Source organism: Mobula birostris, chromosome 11 (assembly GCF_030028105.1).
Source record: "Mobula birostris isolate sMobBir1 chromosome 11, sMobBir1.hap1, whole genome shotgun sequence".
NCBI lineage: Eukaryota > Metazoa > Chordata > Chondrichthyes > Myliobatiformes > Myliobatidae > Mobula > Mobula birostris.
The window spans coordinates 3289468-3303985 of NC_092380.1; the positions used below are offsets into that span (position 1 = coordinate 3289468).

At 42.7% G+C, this 14518-nt stretch overlaps 1 protein-coding gene across 3 annotated transcripts in view; it reads right to left on the minus strand.

Annotated features, from left to right (window-relative positions):
* LOC140204745 (caspase recruitment domain-containing protein 11-like) overlaps positions 1 to 14518 on the minus strand; it is an 82244-nt gene that overhangs the window by 31893 nt on the left and 35833 nt on the right. For all 3 annotated transcript variants that reach the window (XM_072271503.1, XM_072271502.1, XM_072271501.1), the window contains 4 exons: positions 10160 to 10199; positions 2550 to 2581; positions 1760 to 1878; positions 138 to 190 (listed from right to left, as the gene is read on the minus strand). In XM_072271503.1, coding sequence (XP_072127604.1) covers positions 138 to 190; positions 1760 to 1878; positions 2550 to 2581; positions 10160 to 10199 — 244 coding nt within the window. The remainder of the gene's footprint in view (positions 1 to 137; positions 191 to 1759; positions 1879 to 2549; positions 2582 to 10159; positions 10200 to 14518) is intronic.

Below are 14518 nucleotides of genomic sequence, written 5' to 3' on the forward strand. Positions count from 1 at the left end.
CCCAAAGGAAACGGGGGTAGGTGCAGAACGAGTGCCGTTGTTGAGGACTTTCAGCTCCTACTCCAGAGTTCACAGTTCTCCACCCTCTCCACCCCACCCACCCCCTGGGATGTTCAGAGACTTTTGTAGCCAGGTACCTGGACAACTGTTGCCAAAATCCTTTGAGCTCCTGAGGGGCCTGAGTTCAAATCTGGGTGTGAAAAGAAAGGCAGACGATGAACAAAATCTCATTGGGCAACCTGGATGAAGAACCTGGGGCAAAACATCAGCTTGTGAACCTCATTCATTCCGCTGAGCTCCAGCTTCAGTGCCCAATCTCTCTCTTCATCTTGTTATTTACCCAGGGCCTTAGCACTAACTTGGTGATCTGATAAATTAGTTTATTACTGTCATACATACTGAACTTGATTTGCATGCCATCCCATACACATCATTACACTCTGGACGGAACATAAATATAGAATCATTCAAAAGGAATTCAAATCCAATGCTCCACTGCAATGCTTGCTGACTCTCCCTCAGGAATGTTTTGTGAAAAGAATGAGTTATAGAAAAGTACAGCACAAAAACAGGCCCTTCAGCCCATCTAGTCCTTGCTTACTCCCATAGGCCTTCACCAGGACCATAGCCCTCCATACCCCTACTATACATGTATCTATTCAGACTTCTCTTAAATGTTGAAATCGAGCTCATGCATATCACTTGTGCTGGCAGCTCATTCCACACTCTCCTGGCCCTCTGAGTGAAGAAGTTTCTCCTCATGTTTCCCTTAAACTTTTCACCTTTCACCCTTAACCCGTGACGGCTAGTTGTAGTCCCACCCAACCTCAGTAGAAAAAGCCTGCTCGCATTTACCCTTGGAGAAATAAGTAAATGCATGTCATTTACATATACAAAATGCAGGAGGAACCCAGCAGATCAGTCAGCATCTGTGGAAGGGACAAAGAGTCAACGTTTCAATCTGCCACTCTTCATCAGGACTGGAAAGGAAGGCAGAATAAGAAGGTTCTGGGGTGGAGGCTGTTGGGAAAGGAGGATAATGTAGAAGGAGATAGGAGAAACCTGGTGTGTGGGGGAGGGGTGATGAAGTGAGAAGCTGGACCTTATATTCTATCTGGGTAGCCTCCAACCTGATGGCATCAATATCAATTTCTCTAACTTGCAGTAATTTACCCCCTTCCCCCTACCCTCTTCTTCCATTCCCCACTCACTCTCCCATCCACTGAGATGTTCCCACAACCAATCATCTCACCTAAGGACTCTTTATCTCATTATTTCGTGTTCTCATTATTTCTTGCTATTTATTGATATTTGCATTTGCACAGTTTGTTGTCTTCTGCACTCTGGTTGATCTTTCATTGATCCTGTTATAGTTACTATTCTATAGATTTGCTGAGTATGCCCACAGGAAAATGATTCTCAGGGTTGTATATGGTGATATGAATGTACTTTGAAATAAGTTTACTTTGAACTTTGAATGAAGAAAATATTATCATGACCTACTAACTGAGGTCAACCAATGAAAAAGCCAAGCCCTTTGGCACCATACCTAAACTGGATTGGTGATTTTTCTCAACTCAAGCAAAGTCAACAAAGAGGACAGAGTTCCCAGGCTGTTGCCCAATGAATACCAAAGGACCCTTAGATTCGGGGAGCAGGGTGGAATCTGTACCAAGAGTCTGGGGGTTGACCTGAGCTGGGACCCGCGTCTCCGATGCAAACAAGCTGTACATTTGCCAAGTCGCAGTTAATGCATTACCTGCTACTGAGTTCCTCGTCTCTAACCCGTCGCATCAAAGATGCCTTGCAAGGTGGGAAGGGAATCATTGAGAACCTGTTGATGTTCTGGTCATTTTCGATGTCCAGCCAGAGGACTTCCTGCAACAGAGAAAGGAGAAGGGACAACAGCGTAAGCCCATTCTGCCATGTCCACTTTTAATGGCAGTTTGTTATCTGGAGTGAGAGAAGTGAAGGAAAGGCTTCCCCTCCCCTCTCCTGGATCCCGGGAGTCAGCAGCGTGGAGTTATTAATAAAAGCACAAATGGGTTAAGGGTCACACACAAAACGCGAAAGGATCACAGCAGGTCACACAACATCTATGGAGATGAATTAACAGTCAACGTTTTGTTCTGAAACTGGAAAGGAAAGGGTGAAGAAGCTAGAATAAGAGGTTGGGGAGGAGGGGAAGGTGTACAAGCTGGCAGGGGACAGGTGAAGCCAGGTGAGGGGGAAGGTGGGTAGGTGGAATGAAGTAAGGTAGCTGGGAGGTGATAGGTGGAAGAGATAAAAGGCTGAAGAAGGAGGAATCTGATAGGAGAGGAGAGTGGACTATGGGAGAAAGAGAAGGAGGAGAGGCACCAGAGTGAGGTGACCCAGGTTCCTCCCCAATGCTTTTTCCACTAGTTATAGAAAAAGTACAGTGCAGGTAGACAGTAATGTGTGAGGGCAACAACGAGTATTAAGGAGAAAGTCAAGATGAAGTGGCAGAGGTGAACCCGATGTGTTGCTGCCCGCAAAGCGGTTTCATGCTAAAATCAGAAGAGACATACCATCACAGACGTTCCTTCACCGCATTCACTCTCTGTGAATCAGAAGGACAGAAATCACTGCTGTGGGAGTGCAATTAGCCTGACCCCAGTTGGTTAGGTCTGCTCAGTCACTATGTGAACAGTAGTTCATAAACACATGCGATTCTGCAGACGCTGGAAACCTTCAGCAGCGCACACAAAATGCTGGGAAAACACAGCAGGTCAGGCAGCATCTACGGAGGGGAATAAGCATGATGGAGGAACTCGGTCCACAAATTGACTCTTTATACCTGTCTGTAGATGCTGACTGACCTGCTGAGTTCCTTCAACATTTTCTACCTGAACAGGAGCTTTGAAACGTTCAAAGTAAATTTATTACCAAAGTACATACATGTCACCATTCACTGCCCTGAGATTCATTTTCTCGTGGACATTCACAATAAATACAAAGAAACACAATGGAATCAAAGAAAAACTACACACGAGACTGAGAAACAACCAATGTGTAAAAGACAACAAACTGCAAATGCAAATTAAAAGGGAATAAAGCGATAAATATGAAGAACAGAGTTGTGGAGTCCTTAAGAGTGAGTCCATAGATTGTGGAATCAGTTCACTGTGGGAGTGAGTGAAGTTTTCCACGCCGGATCAGGAACCTGATGGTTGAAGGGTAAGACTGTTCTTCAACATGGTGGTGTGGGACCGGAGGCTTCTCTACCCACTTCCTGATGACAGCTGTGAGAAGCCAGCGTGGCATGGCTGGTGAGTGTCCTTGGTGATGGACACTGCTCTCCTGTAGCCGGTGTGATTTTCAGCCAAAGCTGCCCTCTACAACACTAACTTGCTTTATCTGCTGCACAATTTTCTGTTCCATGCTGTGGTTTCAGTAAGATTATCTTTCTCCGGATTGACCCTCCTACTGAATTTCTCTAGATTCTCTGGATTTCTGTGGAAACTCAAAATAGCTTTTCAGCCCATCAGGATCCGGACAAACACAGGATCACACCTAACCCCAAACCCCTGTCAGAGCTGAAGGAACATCAGTTGTGTTTCCCTCTTGAAGCGACACCACTGACCTCAGCGGAGATTTCATTCAGGTGGGAGTTGCATGCAATGTGTCAATTTCCTGGTGTAGCTCATTTTGACCTTTGAATCTCTGGGGCTGTGGGTTCAAATCTCTCTGCTTCCACAAACATCTATGCTGACAGCTAACTGTAGTACGGTGGGAATCTTGTAATGCAAGGGGGGCAGTGGAGGGAGGGTTGGGGATATTGTGTGTTAATACTCCCCATCTTTCTCAGCAAGATACAAAAGATTTTGAAACTAATGGAAAAGTCCCCAGCTGAGGCCAATATTTGCCCCTCTTTCATAGTTCCAGGGTATCTGATCTCTCTCACAACACTTGGTGTGGGTTCTCGCTATGCACAATTTGACTGCTACATTTCCAGTTGCAACAGCAACTGCGGCAAAGGGCCTCTGGAACTATTCACGGGTGCAGGTGCCGGACAATTGTGGGCTTTGCCCAGGCAGACTGCCTGCCCCTCCTCCAGGGTTACGTCTGTGCCCGGGTGACCTTGGAGGAGGAGCATGCAGTGTCTATGGGCGCGGTGGCAGAATTCCAATTACAGTGGCCCACCACAGGGGCTTGTATGATTCATAGATAATAGAAATCAAATTTTAATTTGTAATTGCAAATAGTTTAGTGAACCCCTGATTATCATATGTATTTTGTTAGTGAATAAACATATGTAAATTTCTGTAAAAAAAAAGGGCCTCTGAAAATGAATGTGGATGGTGATATGGAAATGTAAGGCTTTCTTTAAATCACAGATTGTGCCTTAATGTCTTGCCACCATCAATAACTGGGTCCAGTCATAGAAAATAGAAGATCGAAGAGTACAGGCCCTTCAGCCCAGGATCTTTTGCTGACTTTTTACCTACTCTGAGATCAATTTAATCCTTCCTTCCTGCACAGTTCTCCATTTTTCTTTCGTCCATGCGCCCATCCAAGAGTTTCTTAACTGCTGCTAATGTATCTGCCTCTACCACCCTCCCTGGCAGTATATTCCACACACTCACCACTCTTGGTGTGAAAAGGCCATCTATACATCTTTTCAATCACCTTAAAACAATGCCCCCACATATTAGCCATTTCTGTCCTGGGGAAAAGTCTCTGAGTGCCCTCTCAATCTATGCCTCTTAGCATTTTATACATCTCTATCAAGTCACCTCTCGACCACCTTTGCTCCAAAGAGAAAGGCCCTAGCTTACTCGACCTATTTTCATAAGGCTCCCCAGGTCCAGGAACAGTTATTGCCCTACAACCATCAGGATCCTGAACCGGCGCAGGCAACTTCACTCAGCACAGGGCAACATGGCAGTGTAGTGGCTAGCACAGGTGACCCAGGTTCAATTCCCACCGCTGCCTGTAAGGAGTTCGTAAATTCTCCCCGTGACCATGTGGGTTTCCTCCGGGTGCTCCAGTCTCCTCCCACAGTCCAAAGACATACTGGTTGGTAGGTTAATTAGTCATTGTAAATTGTCCCGTAATTAGGCTAGGATTAAATCAGGGAAATTGCTGGGCAGTGCGGCTCAAAGGGCTGGAACTCGGTGCTGTAGCTCAACAATAAAATAATAAAAACTCTCGTCTTTCGAATTTGATGATGTCATCCTTGCCCACCCACCATGGTGCATGTCTCAGACATTATTGCAGAACTCTTGACTTTGTCAGCTTCATTGAAACCCAGATAAAATAATTTTTTCTTTTTAATGATATGGGGGTACGTCTAAATTAATCATATGGGATACATTTAAAGCACTTTTATATGGTCAGATCATTTCTTATTCAGCTAAGCTTAAAAAACAGCCTCAAGTAGAATTAGATAAGGTTTCAAAACAAATTAAAGACTTAGTTAATATTTATGCAATCTCCCCTAATATTGATTTATTCAAATAAAGGGTGGAACTTCAATCACAATATAATCTATTATTAACTCATCCCATTGAAGGCTACTCGCTTAAGCTAAAGAGCCAATTTTATGTTTGGAGATAAAAATAACAAACTGCTTGCATCTCAATTAAAAACGGCTAGAGCCAAAAGGCAAATTTTGAAAATCCGTAGGAAAGATGGTATCCTGGCTTGGGAATAAGAAGAAATTAATAAGATTTTTCAAGATTTTTATACTGAACTTTATAAATCTCAATGTCCAGTAGATTCTTCTAAAATGAATGCTTTCTTAGGAAAGATTGCTTTTCCTCAAATTTCTGTTAAGGATCAAAAAACTCTTGTTGCCCAAATTACTAAAGCCAAAATTCATAAAGCTATTTTTTCAATGCAATCTGGTAAAGCCCCTGGACTTGATGGCTATCCTGTGGAATTTTATAAAAAATTTGGAAAATTGCTTTCTCCATATATGTTGGAAATCTTTAAGAATTCTTTAGTGAAAGGTGATTTACCCTCTACTTTTTATGAGGCTTCAATTTGTTTAATTCTTAAAAAGGATAAAGATTCTACTGATAGTGCCTCATATAGACCTATTTCATTATTGAATGTCAATGCTAAAATTCTGTCAAAGATAATAGCCAATCGGTTGGAGAATATTTTGGGTAAAATTATTTTTAAAGATCAAACAGGCTTTATAAAGGGTTGCTATTCCTTTTCAAATGTTCAGAGACTATTTAACATTATATATTCGTCCTCTTTTAAGACTCCACAATGCGTCGTCTCTTTAGATGCTGAAAAAGCGTTTGATCGAGTAGAATGGAAATATTTATTTAATGTTTCAGAGAATTTTGGCTTTGGTGTTAATTTTAATAATTGGATTAGAATGATATATAAAACTCCTATTGCTACTGTCATTACTAATAACTGTAGATCCCCTTTATTCAGCTTTCACGGGGGACAAGACGAGGTTGTCCATTAAGTCCTTTGTTATTTAATTTAATACAGTACTAGAACCCCTTGCTATTGCTGTTGGTGAAGCTAAAGATATTTATGGGGTTTTTGTGAATAAGACTATTCATAAGATTTCTCTTTACGCTGACGATTTACTGGTTTATATATCCAATCCCGAGGAATCTATTCCTGCCTTGCTAAAATTATTTAATGAATTTGGAGATTTTTCAGGACATAAAATAAATTTTAGTAAAAGTGAACTGTTTCCTTTAAATGAATCTGTTTCTATATATGATAATACTCCTTTCAAAGTCACGGATTCCTTTAGATATTTAGGTGTTATAATCACTAAAAAATATAAGGATCTTTATAAAGCTAATTTTGTTCCCTTGGTAGACTCTATGAAGTATTTATTTAGTAGATGGAACCCACTGACATCTTCACTTGCTGGTCGCATCCATATAGTTAAAATGATAATTTTACCAAAATTTTTATATTTATTTCAGAATATCCTTGTTTTTCTGACTAAGAAGTTTTTGATTGGATTGACTCTATTATTTTATCTTTTATTTGGAATAATAAAAGACCAAGAATTAGTAAATGTCACTTACAGAAGTTGAAAAAGGATGGAGGTCTCGCTTTGCCTAATTTAAGAATGTATTACTGGTCTGTTAATGTACGATACATGTCCTTTTGGTTACACTGGGTTATAAGAATGATCGGTCAATTTGGGCAGACTTGGTATTGAAAGCTGTGAAACAGTTTTATTTAACCTCATTATTGGGAGTTGCTTTACCTATACAATTAGCTAAAGTTGCTAATTTAAATTTATACCCTGTGATTAAGCATTCTTTACAAACTTGGCTCCAGTTCCGTAATTTTTTTAATCTTAAAAAATTTAAACTTTGTAGTTTAATTTATCGAAATTACTTTTTAAAGTCTTCTTTGAGTGATCCAATTTTTTTACTTTGGAAAAATAAAGGTATTAATTCTTTTTTGGATTTATTTAAAGAAGATAGACTGATGTCTTTTGAACAATTAGTTGATAAATATTCTCTTTCATACTCACACGTTTTACAATACCTTCAAGCTAGACATTTCTTACAAAAATATTTACGTAATTTTCCTCACATATTGGATGCCAACCTATTAGATACTATTACAGACATCCCACGCTGCAAAAACTCATTTCAGGGAGGTAGCACCATCAATTTGTGGGAGACTCCCAGAACCTCCGGGAGAGGTTGGATGTCTGCAATAGAGTAGCTCCTGAGCAGCTAGCCAGCTAGTTTAAATAACGTTAGCTATGCTAATGAACGAATGACACCTGTTAACTCACCTCAACATGTCTTTTACAGTCTTAACCCACCATGGGCAATAGAAAAGTCACTGTTGCAAACAGTGCAGCGAGCAACATTGTCATTATTTTTGACCCCTATTAGGCAGGGGTACACTTTAGTGTAGTCTGGGGTGACGTACGTTTTATATTTTCTTTTTTTGGAACACTCTGCCACTCTGACTTTTTTTTGGAACTCTCTCGCTCTTGATCTTGCTCTCGCTTTCTCTCTCTCTCTCTCACTCTCTCTCGTGCTCTCTCTCTCTCGTGGCCACTCTCACTCACGCTCGCTCTCGCGCTTGCTTTCTTGCTCTTGCTCTCGCTCTCTCGATCTCTCTCGCGCACGGTCTCACGTTCTCTCTCGTGGTCGCTCTCACTCGTGCTTGCTTTCTTGTTCTTGTGCTCACTCTCTCGCTCTCTCTTGCGCGCTCTCTCTCAAAAAAATTGATTTCCGTGATATTGTATATAATTTGCGGGCATCAGGGAGCCACTATTAATATGCGGGAGACTCCGGGAGCTTCCGGGAGAGGTGGAATATCTGCTATTATGAGTATGAACCCTTTGATGAAGGGTTCCATTGGAAGAATTTATGATTTACTATTACAATGGGATAAGCATCCTTTATTTAAGATTAAACAAGATTGGGAAAAGGAACTTAATTTGACTTTTATGACGGAGGACTGCACACGGATTCTGAAGTTGGTTAACTCTTCTTCGACCTGTGCTAGTCATTCACTGATTCAATTTAAAGTTGTACTTCGTCACTATTTGACGAAGGAGAGATGGGGTTCATTTGCTTGTTACTATCATTTGAGTTAATTGGCAGATTTCCTCCACGATCTAATTGTAAATTTTTGGTACTTTTTTTTTCTTGCTGGTGGTTTGATGTTTATCTTTAGAAGCTTTTTGTATGACGCATGGCTCCGGGGTTGAACACCTAATGGGGGTTTTTTTCCTCACTTTTCCTTGTGTAGTAGGGTTTTTTTTATCACCAATTTTTTTCAATCTTTAAAACAATGTTTTGTTTTTCCTGAGACAATGTAAGTGTTGCCTACTTCGATGCACTCTTGTTAATTTTGGATAATAATAATAATAAAAAGATTTGAAAAGAGAAAAGAAAGAAAACAATAAAAACTCTGAACTTTCAAGGACTCTACATCCCATCTTCTCAGTACAATTTATGATTTTATTTGCACAATTTTGTCTTCTTTTGTACATTGTTTGTCTGCCATTGTTGATGTATAATTTTCATAAATTCTATTGTATTTCTTTATTTTCCTGTAAATGCCTTCCGAAAACGAAACTCAAGGTGGCACGACAGCACATATGTACGTACTTTGATAATAAATTTTACTTTGACTTTGACTTGAAGAAAAACTCTCTAATCCAGGCAGAATCCCGGTAAATCTCCACTGCACCCTCTCTAAAGCTTCCACATCCTTCCTATAATGGGATGACCAGAACTGAACACAATACTCCAAATGTGGTCTAACCACAGTTTCATGGAGTGGCAACATTATCTCATAATAATAATTATTGCTTTAAAATTACATTGTGTATTATGAACATGAGAAAGTCTGCAGATGCTGGACATTCAGAGAAACACACACAAAATTCTGGAGGAACTCAGCAGGTCAGGCAACATCTATGGTAATGAATAAAAAGTCGACGTTTCGGGCCGAAACCCTTCTTCAGCACTGAGAAAGAAGGGGGAGGATGCCAGAATAGAAAGGAGGGGCAGGGGAGGGGGCTAGCTGGAAAGTGATAAGTGAAGCCAGGTGGATGGAGGGCTGGAGAAGAAGGAATCTGATAGGAGAGGAGAGTGGACCATGGGAGAAAGGGAACCCAGGGTGAAGTAATAGGCAAGTGAGAAGAGGTACAAGGTCAGAGTGGGGAATAGAGGAGGTGGGTGGGGGGGGGGATTTGTTTTCCGGAAGGAGAAATTGATATTAATGCAATCAGGTTGGAGGCTACCCTGCTGGAATATAAGTTGTTGCCTCCACCCTGAAGGTGGCTTCATCTTGGTACAAATGGAGGCAACGGGCTGACACGACAAAACAGGAATGGGAATGGGAATGGGAATGGGAACTAAACTGTTTGGCCACTGGGAATTCCCGTCTGTGGTGGATTGAGCGGAGGTCCCCCAATTTACGATGGGTGTAACCAATGTTGAGGAGGCCGCATCAGGACTCTCTGTTCATTTCCATAGACGCTGCCTGAGCTGCTGAGTTCCTCCAGCATTCTGTGTGTGACACTTTGGATTAGTTTTATTGACAATCCCTGTTCATTTTAATATAAAGAGATGTACTAATATTGAATAACCTAGACTGTGTATTAACACCGGTTCAGTCCTACAGCGAAAGCACCACACCGTGTGGTCGCTGACGATTAAAGACTCACCTGGAAACTCTGATGTTTGCAACAACGGTAATTCCTGTCTCTGAAAGGAAAAGAAGGTCAGGATTAGACAGTGGGACGGGCAAATATTCCGACGTTCCTCACCAACCGCGTGGGCCGGGCAGCCGGGTGGATGAATTCACTCCCAGTTTTGTCCTCCTTCAGTGCACCCACTTGGACATGTCCACCCTTCTGTGCTGACCCTACTTCAGTGGGTCAGGTCCCAGACCACCGTCCACCTGCAGCCCCATCCCCAGTCGTCTACACCTGCCTGCTGCTGCACTGTAATCATGGAGACTGCGGCAATGCAAGGGTCAAAGTGCTGTGCGAACAGAACAGAGTGCAGATGCTCTGTGTGGAAAGTCACAAAAGCAATAGGTAAGATGATAAGCTGACAGACACAGAGTGCCGATGCAGTACAGTCATCTAGGCTGAACTTTGCCCTTGAACGCCTAATCCTTGTACAGCCTTTCTGTTCAAGCCTGGGAACCACAGATACCGAGCAGATCAAGGCAAGATAAAGTTGCAAACTAAAGGATAATCCTATTGGGCAGTTACTTCGTAAATTCTCAATTATTGGCCTTCGACATGCAGCTGCGATACGTACTATGATTGGTATTTAAACAAGCAAACAGTGGCGATTCAGAAATGCACAAAGTTTCCATTGGATCAGGTTTCATGTACAACTAGCCAATTTCTGTTTAAAAATTACATTTCTTTGTTTAAGCTTCAGAAATGTCTGGTGGCAGGGACCAGGGTTACCAATTGGTCAGTATCTGTGTACAACTGGTCAATTTCTGTATAAAAATGGCTTTTCTTTGTTCGGACTTCAAAACCATTTGTTGAGAGGGGCCATGCTGTTCTCCTTGTCCACAAGTAAGTGCGGTTGAGGAAGGAGTGTAAGTTGGCACAGCTCAGTTAATCAGCAACGACATAATTGCAAGTCTAGGATTTCTGCTGCATCCTCTCAATTCTGTCTCCTTCAGCCGGCAAGTCTTACCATTCTCTACAAGTGCCCTCTCCGGCAGCTTGTCATGGAGTCATAGGAAAGAACAGAACATTTGGCCCATCTAGTCCATGCTGAACCATTTAAACTGCCTACTCCCATCAACCTGCACCACTACCAGAGCCCGCTGTACTCCTCCCATTCAGGTACCTATCCAAACTTCTATTAAATATTGAAATCGAGCTCGCAAGCACCACTTGTGCTGGCTGTTCATTCCACGCTCTCATAGCCTTCTGAGTGAAGAAATTTCCCCTCATGTTCCCCTTAAACTTTTTACCTTTTACCCTTAACTCATGACCCCTTGTAGTCCCACCCAATCTCAGTGGAAAAACCTTCTTGTATTTACCCTATCTATACCCCTCATAATTTTGTATATATCTGTCAAATCTCGCCTCTGTCTTCTATGTTCCAAGGAATAAAGTCCTAACCTAATCAATCTTTGCTATAACTCAGGTCCTTCAGTCCTGGCAACATCCTTGTACATTTTCACTGTACTCTTTCAAAATTGCACACAATACTCCAAATTAGGCCTCATCAATGTCTTATACAATTTCAGCATCCCATCTCCTGTACTCAGTACTTTGATCTTTGAAAGCCAATGTGCCAAAAGCTTTCTTTACAACTCTATGCACCCGTAACTTGTGTTCACTATAATCCATGGGGAAAGCCTATGAGAAAGTCCCTCATTAGCGTGGGCTGCAGGATAGTACGGCAGCCAGCGTAACACTTTACAATGTGTTCCACAGGAGAGAGTGCTCTGTCCTTCACTAGGGATCTGAGTGGGACTGGTCGGCTGCACGCTGAGAAGCCACTTCTAGAAAGTCCAGCTCTCACAGGTCTCACTCCCAGTACTGATGGGCCAGTGAGGACTGAGATGCGGAGAAATTTCCTCATGTGGATGGCTGTGAGTCTTTGGAATTGTACCCCAGAGGGAATACAGACACTTCCCTGTGGAGGGGGAGATCATTAGATCTCTTGAGTGAGAAAGAAGCCATGATATCTGGAGATGGAGTGGGAAGGAGGACTGGAGGGAGACAGGGATATACAGTAAAAAGATTAGCTTTATTTATCACAGGTACATCAAAATATACAGTGAAGTATGTGATATACAGGGAGCTCGGGCTTTATTCTCTGGAGAGAAGGAGGATGAGAGGAGACATGATAGAGGTGTACAAGATAATAAGAGGAATAGATAGAGTTGACAGCCAGTGCCTCTTCCCCAGGGCACTACTGCTCAATACAAGAGGACATGGCTTTAAAGTAAGGGGTGGGAAGTTCAAGGGGGATATTAGAGGAAGGTTTTTTACTCAGAGAGTGGTTGGTGCGTGGAATGCACTGCCTGAGTCAGTGGTGGAGGCAGATACACTAGTGAAGTTTAAGGTATATGGAGGAATCTAAGGTGGGGGCTTATATGGGAGGCAGGGTTTGAGGGTCAGCACAACATTGTGGGCCGAAGGGCCTGTACTGTGCTGTACTATTCTATTTGTGTCAGCGGCCAACAAAGTCCAAGGATATGCTGGGCTTCGCCACATTGCTGGTGCCAGCATACTGTGCCCACATCTGTACGCCTTTGGAGTGTGGGGGGAAACCAGAGCTCCCGGAGGGAAACCCACAGGGAGAACATGCAAATTCCTTACAGACAGCGGCAGGAATTGAAACCCAATCGTTTGCACTCTAAAGCGTTACGCTACCACGCCGAAGAACATCCACGAGTGCGGGGCAGGGAAGGACTGCCATGCAGAGAGATTTCCTAATGTGGAGGACTACAAACCTTTGGAACTGTACCCCAGAGGTACGACAGACACGGAACCACGGAGAGAGGATCAATGGATCTCCTGAATACGAAGGAAACTCAAGATTGCTTACTACCATTTTCTCAGAGGGCCGTGAGAGTGTGGAATGAGCTGCCAGAACAAGTGCTGCATGCGAGCTTGATTTCAACGTTTAATAGAAGTTTGGGTAGGTACATGGATGGGAGGGTTATGGAGGGCTATGGTCCCGGTGCAGGTCGATGGGAATAGGTGGATTAAATATAACCATATAACAATTACAGCACGGGAACAGGCCATCTTGGCCCTTCTAGACCGTGCCAAACTCTTACTCTCACCGAGTTCCACCGACCTGCACTCAGCCCATAACCCTCCATTCCTTTCCTGTCCATATAGCTGTCCAATTTAACTTTAAATGACAACATCGAACCTGCCTCAACCACTTCTGCTGGAAGCTCGTTCCACACAGCTACAACTCTCCGAGTAAAGAAGTTCCGCCTCATGTTACCCCTAAACTTTTGCCCTTTAACTCTCAACTCATGTCCTCTTGTTTGAATCTCCCCCACTCTCAATGGAAAAAGCCTATCCACATCAACTCTATCTATCCCCCTCATAATTTTAAATACCTCTATCAAGTCCCCCCTCAACCTTCTATGTTCCAAAGAATAAAGACCCAACTTGTTCAACCTTTCTTTTCTGGTTCGGCAAGGACTAGATAGGCTGAAGGGCCTGTTTCTGTGCTGTAATTTTCAATCTCTCTATGGCTCCAAGGAAATGATTGACATTTTCAGCAGATGTCTTCATGCTGGGATTAACATTACAGAGATGTGGTCAGGGAGGCCAAGATAAGGGCGTGGGGTGGCTCTGCAAGTAATGTCTCTGTTCACATAAATATGATCACAATCATAATCAGATTTAATATCTCTGGCACACTGTATGTTGTGAAATTTGTTGTTCTGTAGCAGCAGTACATTGCAGTGCAGAATAAAACTATAAATCGCAAAGTGCTGCTAAAAAATGTGCAAATTATAACACCTCCAAGAGGAGCACAGCCTTGTCGTTGGGTTTGGAAGCCTGTGTGCCTCAATGACCCGGAGAGCCACGTTGGCTGGAGTCAGGGCTTTATGCTTTGGCTCTTGGTAGGGTCACCCATGCCAAACAGGTCAAAGGGTAGAGGTCCACCAGTCCTCCAGGTTCGGGGGTTCAGCTCAGGGCTAACAACCCTGACTCGTCAAGCAAAATTGTTGTGGAAACAGCAATGAAGAATCCTTCTACATCTGAGTGTGACGGTTTTCCTGAGTCTCCACTCGGGGCTTGAGTGACTGACAGTGGTGAAAACCAAGCTAGTGACACAATGAAGGAACATTTGAACACCATCAGAGCTGGAGGACCTTCATAACTTCATTGCTGCCCTAAGCACCAGTGGCTGGATGGGCGGTAGAGGGATAAATTATATGTGCAGAAGAGAATTAAAGTAAATAAATAGAGCAAAAAGAGAAAAAAAGAAATACTGAGGTAGTGTATATGGGTTCATTGTCCATTCAGAAATCTGATGGCGGAGGGGAAGAAGTTGTTCCGAAAAATGTT